At 53.8% G+C, this 14,814-nt stretch overlaps 1 protein-coding gene across 6 annotated transcripts in view; it reads right to left on the reverse strand.

Moving 5' to 3' along the window:
* Positions 1-14,814, reverse strand: part of GDPD5 (glycerophosphodiester phosphodiesterase domain containing 5) — an 82,645-nt gene that overhangs the window by 31,613 nt on the left and 36,218 nt on the right. For 4 of the 6 annotated variants that reach the window (XM_045508806.2, XM_010973147.3, XM_045508804.2 and 1 more), the window contains one exon: positions 7,604-7,780. In XM_045508806.2, the coding sequence (XP_045364762.2) occupies positions 7,604-7,720 (117 nt within the window). In that variant the 5' untranslated portion in view covers positions 7,721-7,780. Of the gene's footprint in view, positions 1-7,603; positions 7,781-9,932; positions 9,953-10,913; positions 10,963-14,814 lie in introns of those variants that run through there. The other 2 variants (XM_074372652.1, XM_074372654.1) reach the window with 2 other exon arrangements.

Consider the following 14,814-nt stretch of genomic DNA (forward strand, 5'->3'; position numbering starts at 1 on the left):
AAAATGAGACCCCTACCTCACACCCCACTCCAACTAAATTCCAGCATCTCCCCTCCACATCCTCACCACCAGTCTCTTCCAGTCATTGTATACACAGGTGCTAAGCCCCGGACACCGGGCGCTAGATGAGGCCTGGAGACTACTCCGAGCAACCTACACAGACCAGCTAGCACGCAACTCCACTCCTAGAAATGACTGCGGTGACTGGGGCTCGCAAGGGCTGCTTAGGATCACACTGCTAGTTATGGGAGGAGGGATGGTCTGGAAGGCTTCCTGGAGGAGGCAATGCCTGCAAAAAAGCTGAAAGGAATGGGCTTGCTGGGATGAGGTAAGGGCAGAGTGAGGACGTGGATGATGCAGAGGTGCAGAGCCTGGCAGCGTTTGGGGCAACTGGCTTCTTTTCATATGGGCTTATAAAAGCTTTCTCTATGTAAGAGAATTAACTTTCACATAGATGTCTATTTTTTCCTATTTTATCAGTTGATTTTGTTTCTCATGCTTTTCATATAAAAATTTAAATTTTTATGCAGTCAAATCTACACTCTTCTTTTCCTTTACAGGTTTTTGCCTTTGGTATCATGTTTAAGGAAGGTGGCCCAAGATTATATATTTAATTCATATTTTACATTGGTAATTTCTCACTGTTTACATTTAAATCTGTAATCCACCCATCTATCTATAGCTCCCTATGTGTGTATATGTGTATGGAGAGAGGTTTGAAAGCCTTTCCTCTAAAGCATTGAGATTAGAATTTCCTTTCCTTTACATCTTCCTGAGTTGTTTGAATTTCCTCAACAAATGTGTACTCCCTAAATAGAAAAAAAGGGATCTTATGGAAAAAAAAAATACATTTTAATCCATCTGGAATTTCTTTTGGTTTGAGGTAAGAGGCAGGGATCTAATTTTACTTTCACCAAACGGATACTTCAGCTGTCCCTGTACGGTTTGTGATATTTGCAATAATTTCCACGATCATTTGCTATGCAGTACGTTCTCAGATGTGTGTGGATTGCTTCCAGGTTTTCTAGCTTGTCCCAAGGCAGCCCTTTCCCCGTGTACTGGCTCTGCCTGGCACTGCTCCCTCCCCATGTCTGAGCTCTGCTCCCTGTGCCACTCCTGTGGTCCCAGCTCTGCTTTGAGGCCTCAGAGTCCAACTGCGCCCTCAGCACCACACAGTCTTGCAGCAACTGGAGGGCCATTGAGGGGTGCCGACCCACCCAGTCTGCCCACCTGCAGGCTGGACCTTGGGCATGCCAGCTCGTCCAGTCATCAGTCTAATTAACCCTCGCCAACTTCCAAATGGGGGTGCTGATGAATGTCAGCTGGGAAGGGTGTGGGGCGCTTGCAGGAGAGAGATGGGCAGCCCTGGCCAGGATTACTCTGGCCCTGACCCAGGAGATTTGGGGGAGGGTGCAGCCTAGGGAGGTTTGAGATGTATTGCAGCATTAGGGCCGTAAAGGGAACAGGATTAAAATCCCCACCCCCAGCCAGCTCCTGACAGCCTAAGAGGCTGGATTTATTTTTCTGGGCTACACAGAGCTGGGCAATTAGGCCTCTGTCTGCCCTTGCATCTGCTGGGGTGCACTCAGAGTGGCTCATTAGACAGGAAAATGAAACCGGGCTCAGCCTGGAGCGGGCCGTCTCTCCCCACCCATCCTGTGGTTGCATCAGCCCGTGGGGAGACATGAGCAGAAGAGCTGGGGGCCCTTAGAAAGGATTATCCCAGCGCCCCACAGAGGGCTGTGCCAAGGCCACAGGGTGGTGACTGTCCACAGCCTCCTGCTGATGCCCATCATCTCCTGCCCCATCCACGCTTCCTAAGCAGAAACTTAAGGTTGTCACGGAGTCATGAACAAGAGCGTATCCGTTTCCCCGGAGTGTGGCGTGACTATACCAGGCACCCTCTGTGCCATTCAGAGAGAAGCTAGGTGGAGTCCGGGGGTTCCCGAAGGCCAGAGGCGGCTTGGCCTTATTGCAGTAATTAATCCTCAGCTCCCTGCACTGCAACAGCCAGGCCTCTGCCAGCCTTTTCTCTCTCTCATGGATGCAGTAATATCGTCTCCCATTTTCTTATCCTCATAGCAACCCTGCCAGGTTTCCAGGATTAAATGGGTCTTATCATCTCCATTTAGAAGGGGGAAACTGAAGCTCAGAGGGCCCCTCTCTGACCTGCTGGGTCCCTTTTCCCCAAAGCACCAGAGAAGGGAACAGCCATCCCTTTGAACGTCTGTATGGAGGACACATTTTCCCCAGGTTGGAACAAGGGTCTGTCTTGTTTGGGACATAAGACACGATGGTATCTGTTATCTAACTGGACACATGGGGTGTGGGTTTGTACCTCCACTTGACCCACAAGCAAGCTGAGGCCCAGAGAGGGTCTGGCCTTGCCTAAAGTCACACACTAAGTCACTGGAGGAGGCAGGGTACAGTTCAGGTCATAGTTCCCTCGGCCAGAAATGCCCAGGTGATTCTGGCGGACTCCAATCACACCCTGGAGCCCATCCCAAAGGCTGCTTCCTCCAGGGAGTCCACCTTGATTCCCCAGTGAGATCCATTCTTCCTTGCCCCTGTTACAGGTCCACATGGTGTTGGTAGGAAAGGAAGGTGGGGAGCCAGTTAGGAAACTCACCCCCTCTTCCTGCCCATTGGCAGAGCCTGAACCCAGCTCCAAGGGTGGCCTGGGAGGTCCCTTGGCTGAGTCAGCACCCCTCCCTCCAGCTATAGCCAGGGGCACTGGAATGCAGTAAGCAACTCAATAACCAAAAACCCAATCAAAAAACAGGCAGAACACCTAGAGATTTCTCTAAAGAAGACAAATGGATGGCCAATAGGTACATGAAAAGATAGATGCTCAACATCGCTAATTAGAGAAATGCAAGTCAAAACTATAGTGAGGTATTACCTCACACTGGTCAGAATGGCCATCATTAAAAAGTCCACAAACAATAAACGCTGGAGAGTGTGTGGAGAAAAGGGAACCCTCCTACACTGTTGGTAGGAATGTAATTTGGTGCGGCCACTACGGAAAACAGTATGGAGATTCCTTTAAAAGCTAAACATAGACTTACCATACGGTCCAGCAGTTCCACTCCTGGACATGTAACCAGGGAAAACTCTAATTCAAAAAGACACACGTACCCCAATGTTCATAGAAGCACTATTTACAACAGCCAAGCCATGGAAGCAACCTAAAAGTCCATCCACAGCGGGGGTGGGGGGTGGGGGTGGGGTTGTGTGTGGATGTGTGTGGGTTTGGGTGGTTGGGGGGGTGTGTGTGTGTGTGTGTGTAGCAAAGGGTGAAGGCATGTTGATGGATTTCCTCACTGCAGGTGTCTTCCTGCCATGGTGGGAGGGGCTCCCATTGAAAGAGGTAGGCAGCTGGGGGAGATAATCTTTTCTGTGTTCCCCCCAGCTCTACCACGCTATTCCTGGCCTCTGCTGAGACCGGGCCCACTCTGGGCAGAGCAAGGTTTCCCACCTCCAGGAACGGCCTCAGTCAGGTGGGAATCATAGGATGACAGGAGCATCATCAAGATTCGACTGCACCTTCTAGATGCTTCTGCACCTAGACTCCCTCCCTTTGTTATATCTATGCAGACCCCTTCCCCTTGTTGAGACCTCAGCCTTTCTCATCTGGCTCCCCGCCCTCCCCACCTCCACTCAAGGCCCCTCAGCTCATTCTCCATGATTGAGCCAGAGGGGTCCCCACACAGCCCAAGTCCGCCTGTGCTCCCACCGCCCAGGATGGACAGCAGGCTCCCTAGCACAGCCTCTGGCTGAGCCCCCTGGGCCGCACTCTCCCCCTCTCCTCACCCTGGCCCCCCAAGGCTGAATTGCTTTCAGTTTCCAAACGCAGGACACTTGTAACACGCAGCTCCCCTGCCTTGAATACTTTCCCACTTGGCATGACATGACCAGCTAACTCTCTGACAAGCTTTCCTGCCTGGGGTGTCCCTGGGCCTTGGCAGTGATCAACCTGGGTGGTCTGGATGTCAGTTCCTGTCTGCTCTGCACCCTCCTGGGAGCCCTTCAAGGGAAGGAGAAACCAGGTTTGATATACCTGAGACCCCCAGACCCAGGGCAGGTATCAGGACAGGTTTGTTGACTGAATAAATGACCAGTACTGCCCAGACAAGACTGTTGTTGTGGGTCAGGGGACAGGGCATAGGACTGGGGGTGCAGTCAGGGGCAATGCATGCTGTGCCTTCTGCACCTTAGCTTGAATAGATCACTTCCTCTTCCTGGAGCCCCATCCGTAAGAAGAAGGGGATCACAACAAGCTTAAAATACCCTTTGAAAGGCAAACATACTACAGAAGTACAAGAGACTTGACTATCACGGTCTGTCTCCTGCAGTGTCTCGGGCTGGAAGTTCCTCTAGGCATCTGACCTGTATCCCCCTTGCTGCAGCGAAGCTGGTTTTGACACTGTGCTGCCTCCCACAGATGCACAGTCTTCAGGGGACCCTGTGGGGATGGCCTGAGAACTGTCTTCTGTCCTGCCCCATCCTTAATTGGCAGTAGTAGAGTAATGAGTCACAGACAACAACCAATTAATTATCCCTAGTTATAAAAAGCTTTTGCTTCCCCTTCTTAGCTGTCAAGAGAGCCGGCCTCCTGCTGCCAGGCTCCTCCACTCCCTTCGTGCTGGGGGACAGGAGAAGAGGTCATTTCACCTCTTCCCAGTCCTCAGTTTCCTGTTTCCTTATTTGTCAAGTGTGTGTCCTGGGGGGAGGGGACAGGAAGGAAGGAGGCCAGTCTGGGGAGAGGAGGGGGCTCCTTCCCAAACTCCCTGCCCTGCCTCTGCCCTCCCCAGGAGCCACTCCAGGACCACAGGGCCAGATCTTCACCAGGGAAGCACTGAGGGTGCCTAGTCTGGCACTCAAGCCACTCACTCCCTATCTTGTCCCAAATGCTCCTGGCCCATTGCTCTCTCTTTGCATCAGGTAACTTCCCAAGTCCTCCTCCCTGCCCTTCCTTTCTTCTCCTTGAAACACACCCAGACTCAAAATGCACCTGCCTTCCCTCCAGCCTCTATCTTCCTAAGGCTCTTGCTGCAAATCTCTCAAGAACTCCAGGTATGACATGGCTTGGAGCCTTGATTTCTCCATCCATAAACAGCATGCCCCACAGGGGTATTAAAACAATAAACTTGGCAATGTTAGGCTCCCTGTAAACAATGGGTGCTCCAGAGGTGCTCAACAAGAGACTCTCCAAAGAGGTCCTGAGGAAAGGCAATGCCTAAGAGGGGGCGGTTCACAAGGAGGAGGGGAATATGGGGATGACGCCTCTCCACCTGCCAAGCCCGAGGGGCTCTCCTTTCACTTCCCAGCCTGTGCTCCCAGAGCTCACTCTGGGCCTCTATTTGTTCAGCAAAATTCACGGAGAAGCTTCTCTGCACTGACCCTGACTTTGAGACCCCAGACTGCTGTTCCCTTCACTGTGTCAGGCCAGAAGCCCAGCCCCCCATCCCTGTCCTGGCCCAGCTGTCTGGGGAGGGACTGGGGAAAGAAAAGAGAGGAGAGAGATGGGGAGAGAAGGGGGGCAGGCTGAGGCTGGAACCCAGGAAGTAGGAAGGAAGCGGGAGGAAGGGGGAGGAGACACCTCCTCAGCTGGGAGGCTGGGGTTGCCTGAGGTAAGCTCAGCCCTTTCTGCAGAGGCCCCACCACTCGGAGGTGCTGCAAACCCTCTCCCCTCTCCCAGCCAAGCTGCCTTGTGGCTCACAGCCTCCTGCCATCACCCCGTACCTGGCACCCTGGGCCTTGGCATTTGCAGAGCCTGCACCAGCGCAAAACCGGCCTCAGCCTACCACTTCCTCCACCCTGGGCCTGGCGCTGGCCACAGCCAAGACCTGTCACTTCCTGACTCCACAGCCTATGACTGGCTGGCCCTGGGCCCACCATGAGGTGTGAGGTGCCTGGGAGATCCACCTTCCTCCAGTGTCTACTTCGACAGCCAAGGGCTGTCTGCTGGGATCTCAGCCAGCCTTCTCCTCCCTTCCTCAGGCTCAGCTTCTCCCCTTCCCCCTTCCCAACTTCCCCAAGAGCTTTGGGCCCACACCACACAGTGCCAGATCTCAGCTCTGCCCCTCACCGGCTGTGTGACCTCGGCCTGGTTACAGACGTCCCTGGCTTCTGTTACCCATGTGAAGTGGTGGCAATGACAACTAGCTCACCTCAGCACCCGGCACACAGACACCCGGGTGCCAGCTGCCTGCGAGCTCCGGCCTTCCTGACACACGGAGGCCCTGCTGCCTCCCTTCCACCGTCTCAGGGGAGAATGGAGCTCAGAGTAAAGCAGAGGGACTAAGGAATTCTGAAGTCTTAACCCAACCTCGCTTCTACCTCAGATGTGAAGAGGCCGAGGCGTGGCAGTCAGGAATGACTTGTCTAAGGCTAGCCACAGCCAGCACTGTGCCGGTCACTTCATGTTGTGCCGCACGCCATCCACCCAGCAGCTCCTTGAGAGTGGTGGGTGTTGTTTAACACTAGGTGAGAAGGCTCAAAGTCAAGTCAGTACAATTTGAACTTGAGGCTGCCTGACTCCTGATCTGATGGCCTGCACCACTGTTGAGGAGATTCTAGGTCCACATTAGAGGGCAAGGCTGTCCCGGGCGGGGGCCTGCTCTGTAGGCCTGGGCAGGCCCCTTCCTCTCCCTGCCTCCTCTGTGCTACACTGGAGACATGGTAACAAATCAGGCCAGGTGCCCACCAGGTGGTACGTGCTTCTCACCTTTGGGGGTCATGACCCCAGGCTCCTGACTCAGCCTAGCGCTGTCTCTCCCCGCAGAGGCAGAGGAGGGCAGACAGGCAGACAAGCTTCCCCAACCTCCCCATCTAGACAGCCCGGCGATGCTTGGCCTCTGACCTTAGCCGCCACCCCGCCCTTGGCCACTCTGGCCTGTTTGGGGGCTGGCTGAATTTGGAGGCTGGCTTCTTTGTTCAGACAAGCCAGAGGGAGGAGAAAAGTTGTTTTCCAGACAGCAAAGCTTTTAGATAAACACCATTTATCTCTCTCTCCATTCCCTCCTGAAGGAATTGGGTTCCTTCAGAGAAGAAACTAGATCCACTGGCTGATGGCGCCCCAGGGACGGAAGTGCGGCTGGGGGTCTGGCCTGAGAAGCCGGACACTAAAGGAGGCTTTCTTTATCTGGCTGAGCACCTGCTGCCAGCCCTGGCAGGCTAGCAGCTCAGGTGACTGGGCCCTGGTGCCAGGCGATGACACTGCCAGCTCCCAGGCTCCAGGATGGCCTGACCTACCTCCTCACCCTCCCCTCTGGCCTCCTGCCTGGTCCGGATCTGCCAGGAAGCTGAGAACTTCTGCTCACCATGGGGAGAGCCCTCCCTGCTGAGAGCAGCCCAGCCCCTACACCGTCAGAGAAGAGTTAACAACTAGCTACACCCATGACAGGCTGGCCTACTTCCTTGCCCACCAAGTCAGGTAGATTCGGAAATTACCACAGGCCCATTTTACAGAGGGAGAAGCTGAAACCCAGAAGGGGCGGTGGCCTGTCCGGAGCCACACAGCAGAGTGACAGAGCTGAGACCCTTCCCCCCAGACCCTGGGGCTCCCTGGGTCCTTTGTCCTCATCCCAGCACAGCTCACCGGTGTGGTGTCATCGTGAGAGCGCTGGTAGCGCTTCCAGCGGCAGCCGTAGATGCCCGTGAGGCAGGAGAGGCACAGCTGTGGCTCGTAGTACTGCAGGGGCTGGTGTCTCACCATGCTCGTGCCTGCGGCCCTGGCGCCCTGCCCTCAGGCGCCCATGGAGGCCCCCAACTGGTCCTGCAGGAGGAAGCACAGGCCTGTGAGGCAGGGGAAGGGTGACAACTTGGCCCCAACACAGCATGTGTCATTGTAGTCTAGGTCAGAGTGGGTCAGTCTCTGCTCAGAGCCCTGCAATAGGTCCCTGTCTCTCTTGGAGTCAGAGGCCTATCCTTGCAGGTCCCCCAGGACAGTGCCCTGCCACCCACCCATGACCTAATCATCCAACAGAATCCCCATACCCATTAGCAGTCACTCCCCCACTCCCGTCCCAGACCCTGCCCACCCAGCAACCTAATCTACTTTCTGTCTTTATGGATTTGCCCATTCTGGACATTCCATATAAATGGAATCATATGATATATGGCCCTGTGTGTCTTGTTTTTTTCACTTCAGGTTATGGCCTGAATCAGTGCCGTATTCCTTATTATGACTAAGTAATATTTAATTGTATAGATATACCATTTTATCCATTCATCCACCAGTTGATAGAGTTTTTGGTTAAGTCCGCTATGAACAAGTTTTTGTGTGTGAATGTATGTTTTCATTTCTCTTAGGGACATACTTTGGGATGGAATTGCTAGATCACATGGTAACTCTACGTTTAACTTTTTGAAGCTGTTTTCCAAAACTGTTGCACTATTTTACGTTCTCAAAGTACTATCATCCCCATTTTACAGATCAGAATTCTGAAGCACAGCAAGGTTTAGCCATCTGTCAAAGGTCACACAGCAGAGGCCAGCAGTCTGGCTCCTTGCTCTAACCCAGGGGTTGGCAAACTATCTCATGGGCCACATCTAACCAGCCACATATTTTTCTGCAGCCCACAAGCTAAGAATGGTTTTTACATTTTCAAATGGCTGGGGGGGGAAACCAAAACAAAAATATGTTGTGATCCGTGAAAATTATAGAAGAGTCAAATTTCAGTATCCATAAATAAAGTTTTATTGGACGCAGCCCCATTCATTCGCTTATGTACTGTCTATGGCTGCTTTAAGTATAACTGCAGGGTTATGACAGAGACCATGTGGCCCGCAAAGTCTAAAATACATACTGCCTGGCCCTTTACAAGGACAGTCTGCTGACCCCGTAACCACAAGGCTATGATGGCCCAGGAACTGGTATTGGAGTGCAGCATACAGTGGAGAGAGGAAAGGGCGCTGCAGGGGCTTAACAGTTACGGGGAGGGTCAGGGCTGCTTCCCAGAGGCAGCGCCGAGCTGAGGCAAGATGAGCTCCTCTTGCTAAGGCCCCAGAGGCCACACCACAGGGGCAGCGGGCTTCAGGCCCACCAACTACTTCCACGTCTGGGCCTTACTCGGGGCCTCTGCCTAACACCCCCTACTTGCCCCCACTCCCTAAGTGCTAACCTCACACAGGGATTACAGCCTCCAGTCCGGGTAGGGAGATGCATCAGGGGCTTGCTGGGAATACTGGCTGACATGGATCCTCCTAATCACTGGGATTTGTTGATGCAGCCTCTGTGCCCGCGGCTCCCTGGGGAGCCCCGTGGAACATGGTGCAGCTCCTGTGGACTCTCTGAGTAGAGCCCAGGGCTTGGGGGATAGGATAGGAAGGGATGCTACTACAGTTGGCTTAGCTCTCAGGAGGCTGGGGAGGTTGGGGCCGGGGTGGGCAGGTAGGAGATCGTCGTGGCTTTACTTTCCTCCTCTCTAGAAGGAGTGTGTACTCACTAATGTCCTCCTATGGCCACGGCCTTCCAGAGGGGTCAAAGGCCAGAGTTCACAGCCAGGGAGTCAGGTCTCACCATGTGCACCCCCAGATGAGGGCCTCCACTGTCAGGTTGGCCACCACCCCTGCCCCTACCTCCCCAGGAAGGGAGGAGGCAGCTGATATGTAGAAAGAAGCCCAGATTCATCCCGCCTTGGCCAATGGCTTGCCCTGTAGCCACAGCCACTCAGGGCTCTTCCCTAAGCCTTGGCTTCAGCTTTTGCCTTGACTTCTAAAAAAGATCAGATGACTGGGGAGGGGGATGCCAGGAGGGCACTTCACGGCAGTGACTGAGGTACAGCAGGTGGGCATTCTGCAAGCAGGTTCCCTCGCCCTCACATTCCTTTCCCAGGACCGCCTCCCCCACCCAACCCAGGGCTGATTCCCATGTGCCCTCTCACCTCTCCCCCTCCCCACCCCCATGACTGAGCATTACAACTCACCCAGGAATGGAATTTCCATTTCAAATCTGGAAAAGAGGGAAGTAGATGGGCCGGCTCCAGGTCTCCAGGCCTCACCCAGGACTCAGCTGATTGTAGCTCTTGGAATTACTCCCCTCCTGCACTCCTTCTCCCCCTCCCCCACCATGAATTTTCACAGTATTCATAACTGCAGGGGTATCTCAGAGAGGCAAACTTCTCTTTCCTCTGCACGTTCTCCTGAAGCCATCAAGACAGCCAACGGCACAGTGCTGTCTCCAGGGGGTCACCCAGGCCCTGCAGACCCAGCACACAGTGACAGCCTCACCACCCCCAACCTGCCTCTAACATCCCTCAAGGCCCTTTAATCACCATTCCCTCGGCCCTGCCCTGGCCAGGTCTCATCTCTCCCCTGGATGGGGAATCCTCTGGCCTCCCTGCAGTGGCCTTGCCCCACCAAGCCAAGCTCTCACCTGCAGCCAGAGTGAGCTTTTGAGCAGGCAAATGGCTAGGATCCGGCTCCCCCAGCCTCACCACTCCAGAGTTTGCTGTCCCTTCATCTGGCTAACACCTCCGGATGTTATCTCTGCCGGGGAGCCTCTCCCGAGCCTCAGGTTTGGTTAGAGGGCTCCCAGCGTTCCTCATTCTTCCTGGGCAGCCTGTTTGAGCACCACTGACATGCCCGTCTCCCCCATGGGACTACTCAAGTTATTCCCACATCCCCAGGGCAGCACGGGGAGGCGGCCCTGGGGGCTTCCTAGACTACACTTCTGAGAAAGTCCAGAAGTTCTGCTAACAGATGTGCTGCCCAACCTTGGGTAGTCTGGACGAGCTCCCAGAGACCAGACCCTCCCCACCCGCCCCACTTCCTGCCAGCGCTAATGGCATTACTTAGCATCAATTGATTTCTCCAAGCCACCTCCCAAAGCTGCTGATATCAGCCAAGTTCCAAAGAAACCCCAGCCCAGAGCCCCCACTGGCTCTGGGACAAGAGAAAGCTCTCACCTCTGAGTCTGATGTTTGAGGGCCCTCCTCAGCCCTGAGTCTTGTTTTCTGTCTGAATTCCTGGTCCCTGCCCTGAACTTGTACAGCCTCCTGTTTGCACAGGGAGGGGCCTTCCAGGAGTCAGGAGTGAGATGGAGTAATAGATTTGGGGACAGGCCCACACCTCCAGGGGCCTCTCTCTCCTGACATCCTGGGAACACACCTCACCCAATCCCCTGCTCCTTGTCCCTCCCATGACTGGCAGGCCCTCACTGCCCCCAGAGCCCGCTGCCCCTGGCCCCAAGCTTGCTCTCTTTCCTGAGTATGGAAAGAGGACTCCAGCTTGGTCTCCTTCAACTGACTTGCTGTGTGACCTTGGAGCCTTACTTCACCTGTCTGAGGAGTGGGGACTAGACAGAGTGACACAGAAAAGCCCAAGGCTGCAATAAGAAGGGATAAAACACTGATACATGTTACAACATGAATGAATCTTGAAAACAGGATGTTAAGTGAAAGAAGCTGGTCATAGAAGGTCGTGTGGGGGCTTGTGGGGCCCATGCTGAGCTTCGTACCTGCCTCAGCTCCTGATGACAACCGTCCAAAGCAGAGCTTGACTGACCTCTTTTACAGATGAGAAATATGGACCCCAGATGAATGGATGAAAAAACTGGGGTCCATCCAGACAATGGCGTATCACTCAGCAACAAGAAGAAATGAGCTATCAAGCCAGAAAAATACATGAAGGGACCTTAAAAGCATATTGCCAAGGGACAGAAGCCAATCTTAAAAGGCTACAAACTATATGATTTCAACTACATGACATTCTGGAAAAGGCAAAACTATGGAAGCAGTATAAAAAGATCAGTGGTTGCCAGGGGTTGGAGCACGGGATTTTTAGGGCAGTGAAATTATTCTGTATGATACTTAATGATGGATATCTGTTATTAAACATTTGTCAACCCCCCGAGAATATACAACACAGAGTGATCCCTACCATAGACTATGGACTTTAGTTAATAATATCATATCAATATTGGCTCATCAATTACAACAAATATACTCCCCTAACATAAGATGTTAATAAAAGGGAAAACCATGGGGTGGGGGAGGGAGATTATGTAGGAATTCTGTACTTTCCAATCAATTTTCCTAAAACCGTTATAAAAAATAGTCTATTAATTAACTATATATGTATTTAATTTAAACATCTATGTTGATTGATCAGTAGATAGCTAGATCAATGGATCTAGGCCTGAGAGATTAAGTGATTCACCCATGGCCAAACAGCTGTGGAAGAGAGAAGATATGAACCCAGGGCTGCCAATCCTAAAGACCAGTCTTTCCATGGCACCAGCCCCAAAGGGAGCGTCTGCCCATGTTTCTGCCGCCTTCCATGTCTATGCCTATGCCAGCCACAGCATTTGTCACTGCAAATTGCACCTCAAAGGGCCAAGTTCAATATTTTGGTTGGCACCAAAGAAGCAGGGGCGTGGAGTGTGGGACCAAGAACCCCAGGGAGGAAAAAGAAACCTGCCTCTCACTGACTCCTTCCGGGTTGAGGGAAGCACAGACCTGACCTCCTCCAACAACCTGCCAGGGCCCCAGGGAAGGAGGCAGGGCACACCTGTGGAGGGGGGACCACCTCGCCTTCTCCTTGGCCATGGCTGTCCTCACTGGGCCTCAACCCTAGCCTTGCCTTGGGGCTGGAGATGGGGGAACAGGGCTGGGTGACCTCCATAAGCCTCTGGCCTCAGCGTTCCCATTTGTATCACAGGAGGGTTTGAACAACATCAGATGATCTCCAAGGGCCTTTTTGGCACTCAGCTTCTAAAACCCTTTCACCACCTACTCTCTCCTCATCCCCCAGAGATAAGCAGAGACGGGGTTGCTGGAAGGGATGGAAGGATAAATCCCACAGTCCTTGCCTGATCTGATGAGGAAGAGCCCCCTCCATTCCCAGGACCAGTGGCTGGAAGTCAGCAGCTTGCCACTGACTGGGGTAGTCGAGATGAGGACGAAAGCTGCAGGAAGGCCTGCGACAAGGTTAGAGGCTTGGTCACCCTGAGCCCCAGCCAGGGCTCTGCTGCTGCCCAGGTGCCTCCACATCTTTGACAGGGACCAAGGTGTAGGCAGTCATGGCCTGGATAACTCAGTGAGGAGCCCAAACTTCACTTAGGGTGAAACTCAAGGAATAAAAGGCACAGGGCCATGGGGACCCCTCCTCACAGTGCTCAGGGAACATGGCCCTGGAGCGAGACAAGGGCCTCCCTGTTGTCCTTTCCCACGGCCATGACTATCCCCTGTCCCCAAGCAGGTGTGCCTGTGAAACCACCGTAGCTCTGGGCTCCTCTGCCCATCCTCAAGGCCTGGAAAACTCCTACTCATCTCAGCTCAGCAGCCCCTCCCCCAGGAACCCAGCCCTGCCTAGGTCAAGGTCCCTTCTGGATCCACAACTTCTATGCTTCCTCTGGTCCCAGCTCTGATCACTGCAGGGCGGCTTCCTGGAGAGGGTGGATATCAACAGAATTCAGAAATAAAGGAGGATCTGTAGCACAACAGGGAAGAAGGGGCTCTAGGTAAGGGGACAACAGAGGGAAAGCCTGGTGGCAGGGAGGGGTGGGCAGGGCCTCTCCCAGGGCTGAGGGCTCCAGCAGCAAGTTAATCCCCATGTGGGTTCTGTCTGGTGGTGACAGTGGGGTCTGCTGCCAACAGTAGCCTCCCAGCCCTCTGAGGACCCAGGGGCAACAGGGCACCCCCCAGGCAGCTCGCCAGCTGGGCTGTTTCTCCAAACAACCAACCGAAGCCAAACCCACAAAACAAACCACTGGCCCCAGAGCTGGGGCTTGAGATGGGGGGACAGGGCTGATTCTGGGACTTCCCACTCTCCGGACCAGCCAATTCCAGACCCCACCCCACAACTCTCTGGCACAGCCTCCGAGCTTAGCTTATGAAGAATGTTCAGTCATTACATTCCCTGCTGCCTGGGCCTCATTAGATGGCTTAACCTGAGAGATGTGGGCTGCCACATCTCACTGTGTGGCCCTGGGCAAGTTATTCCACTTCTCTGGGCCTCAGAGAAAGCCCTAGATCCTAATGAAATTAGCAGAGAAGATAAGCAGGTGTAGGGCAGGAAGGAAGTCGGTCACTGAGGCAGCTGCCAGTGGGGAGAGGCTGGGGGAGGAGGTGCAGGAAGGGGCCTGGGGGGCCAGCAGCCCCCTGTCATGGCCACTCTTTCTTTAGGGAAAAGCTACTCAGTGGGCCAGGCTGGGACTCCAGCAGGAGCCATCAAAGAATCAATCATGCCGTAATTAGGGTCATTATTAATCTCTTTCCACTGTGGGGCCAGGGCCTCCTGTTTACCCAACACTTCTGTCCCAGAAGACTCCTGACTGCGCTTCCTCTCAGGGAAATTCCCAGTGGTGGGTTCTCTGGTTCTCTGGTCGCTCCTGGCTGCCCTCCTGCAGGAAGCACTCCCCGCTTCTCCTTCGGGAAGGGCTGGCTTCCTGGGAATCCCGGCCCCAGAACGATCTGTTCCACATCTAAGGCTCTTTAGCTCACTCAGTGAATGCTTCCCCTATGCGCCAGGCACTGCTGGGACCCAAGAGGGATTTCACAGAGAATCAGACATGGCCCTTCCTTTCAAGGAGAAGACCTCATCGCAGCAGCAGCAGCTATGATTATAACCACACGCACAGCGCTTTACAATATACAAAGAGCCTTCACACACATTTCCCATTGAAGCACGGCCTCAACTCCGCAGATGAGTACCAGATCCCCATTTTATGGATGAGAAAGTTGAAGTTGGTGGAGGGCAGGACTGGTCTGCTGAGCCGCACCCTAGGTTAAGGCCCTCGGGGGACAGACCTGCATGTTTGGGGCCATAGGCTGAATGGGGGCCAGGCTCGGGACCCTACCCAAGGCC

This window comes from Camelus bactrianus, chromosome 10, assembly GCF_048773025.1.
Source record: "Camelus bactrianus isolate YW-2024 breed Bactrian camel chromosome 10, ASM4877302v1, whole genome shotgun sequence".
In the NCBI taxonomy this organism is placed as follows: Eukaryota; Metazoa; Chordata; class Mammalia; order Artiodactyla; family Camelidae; genus Camelus; species Camelus bactrianus.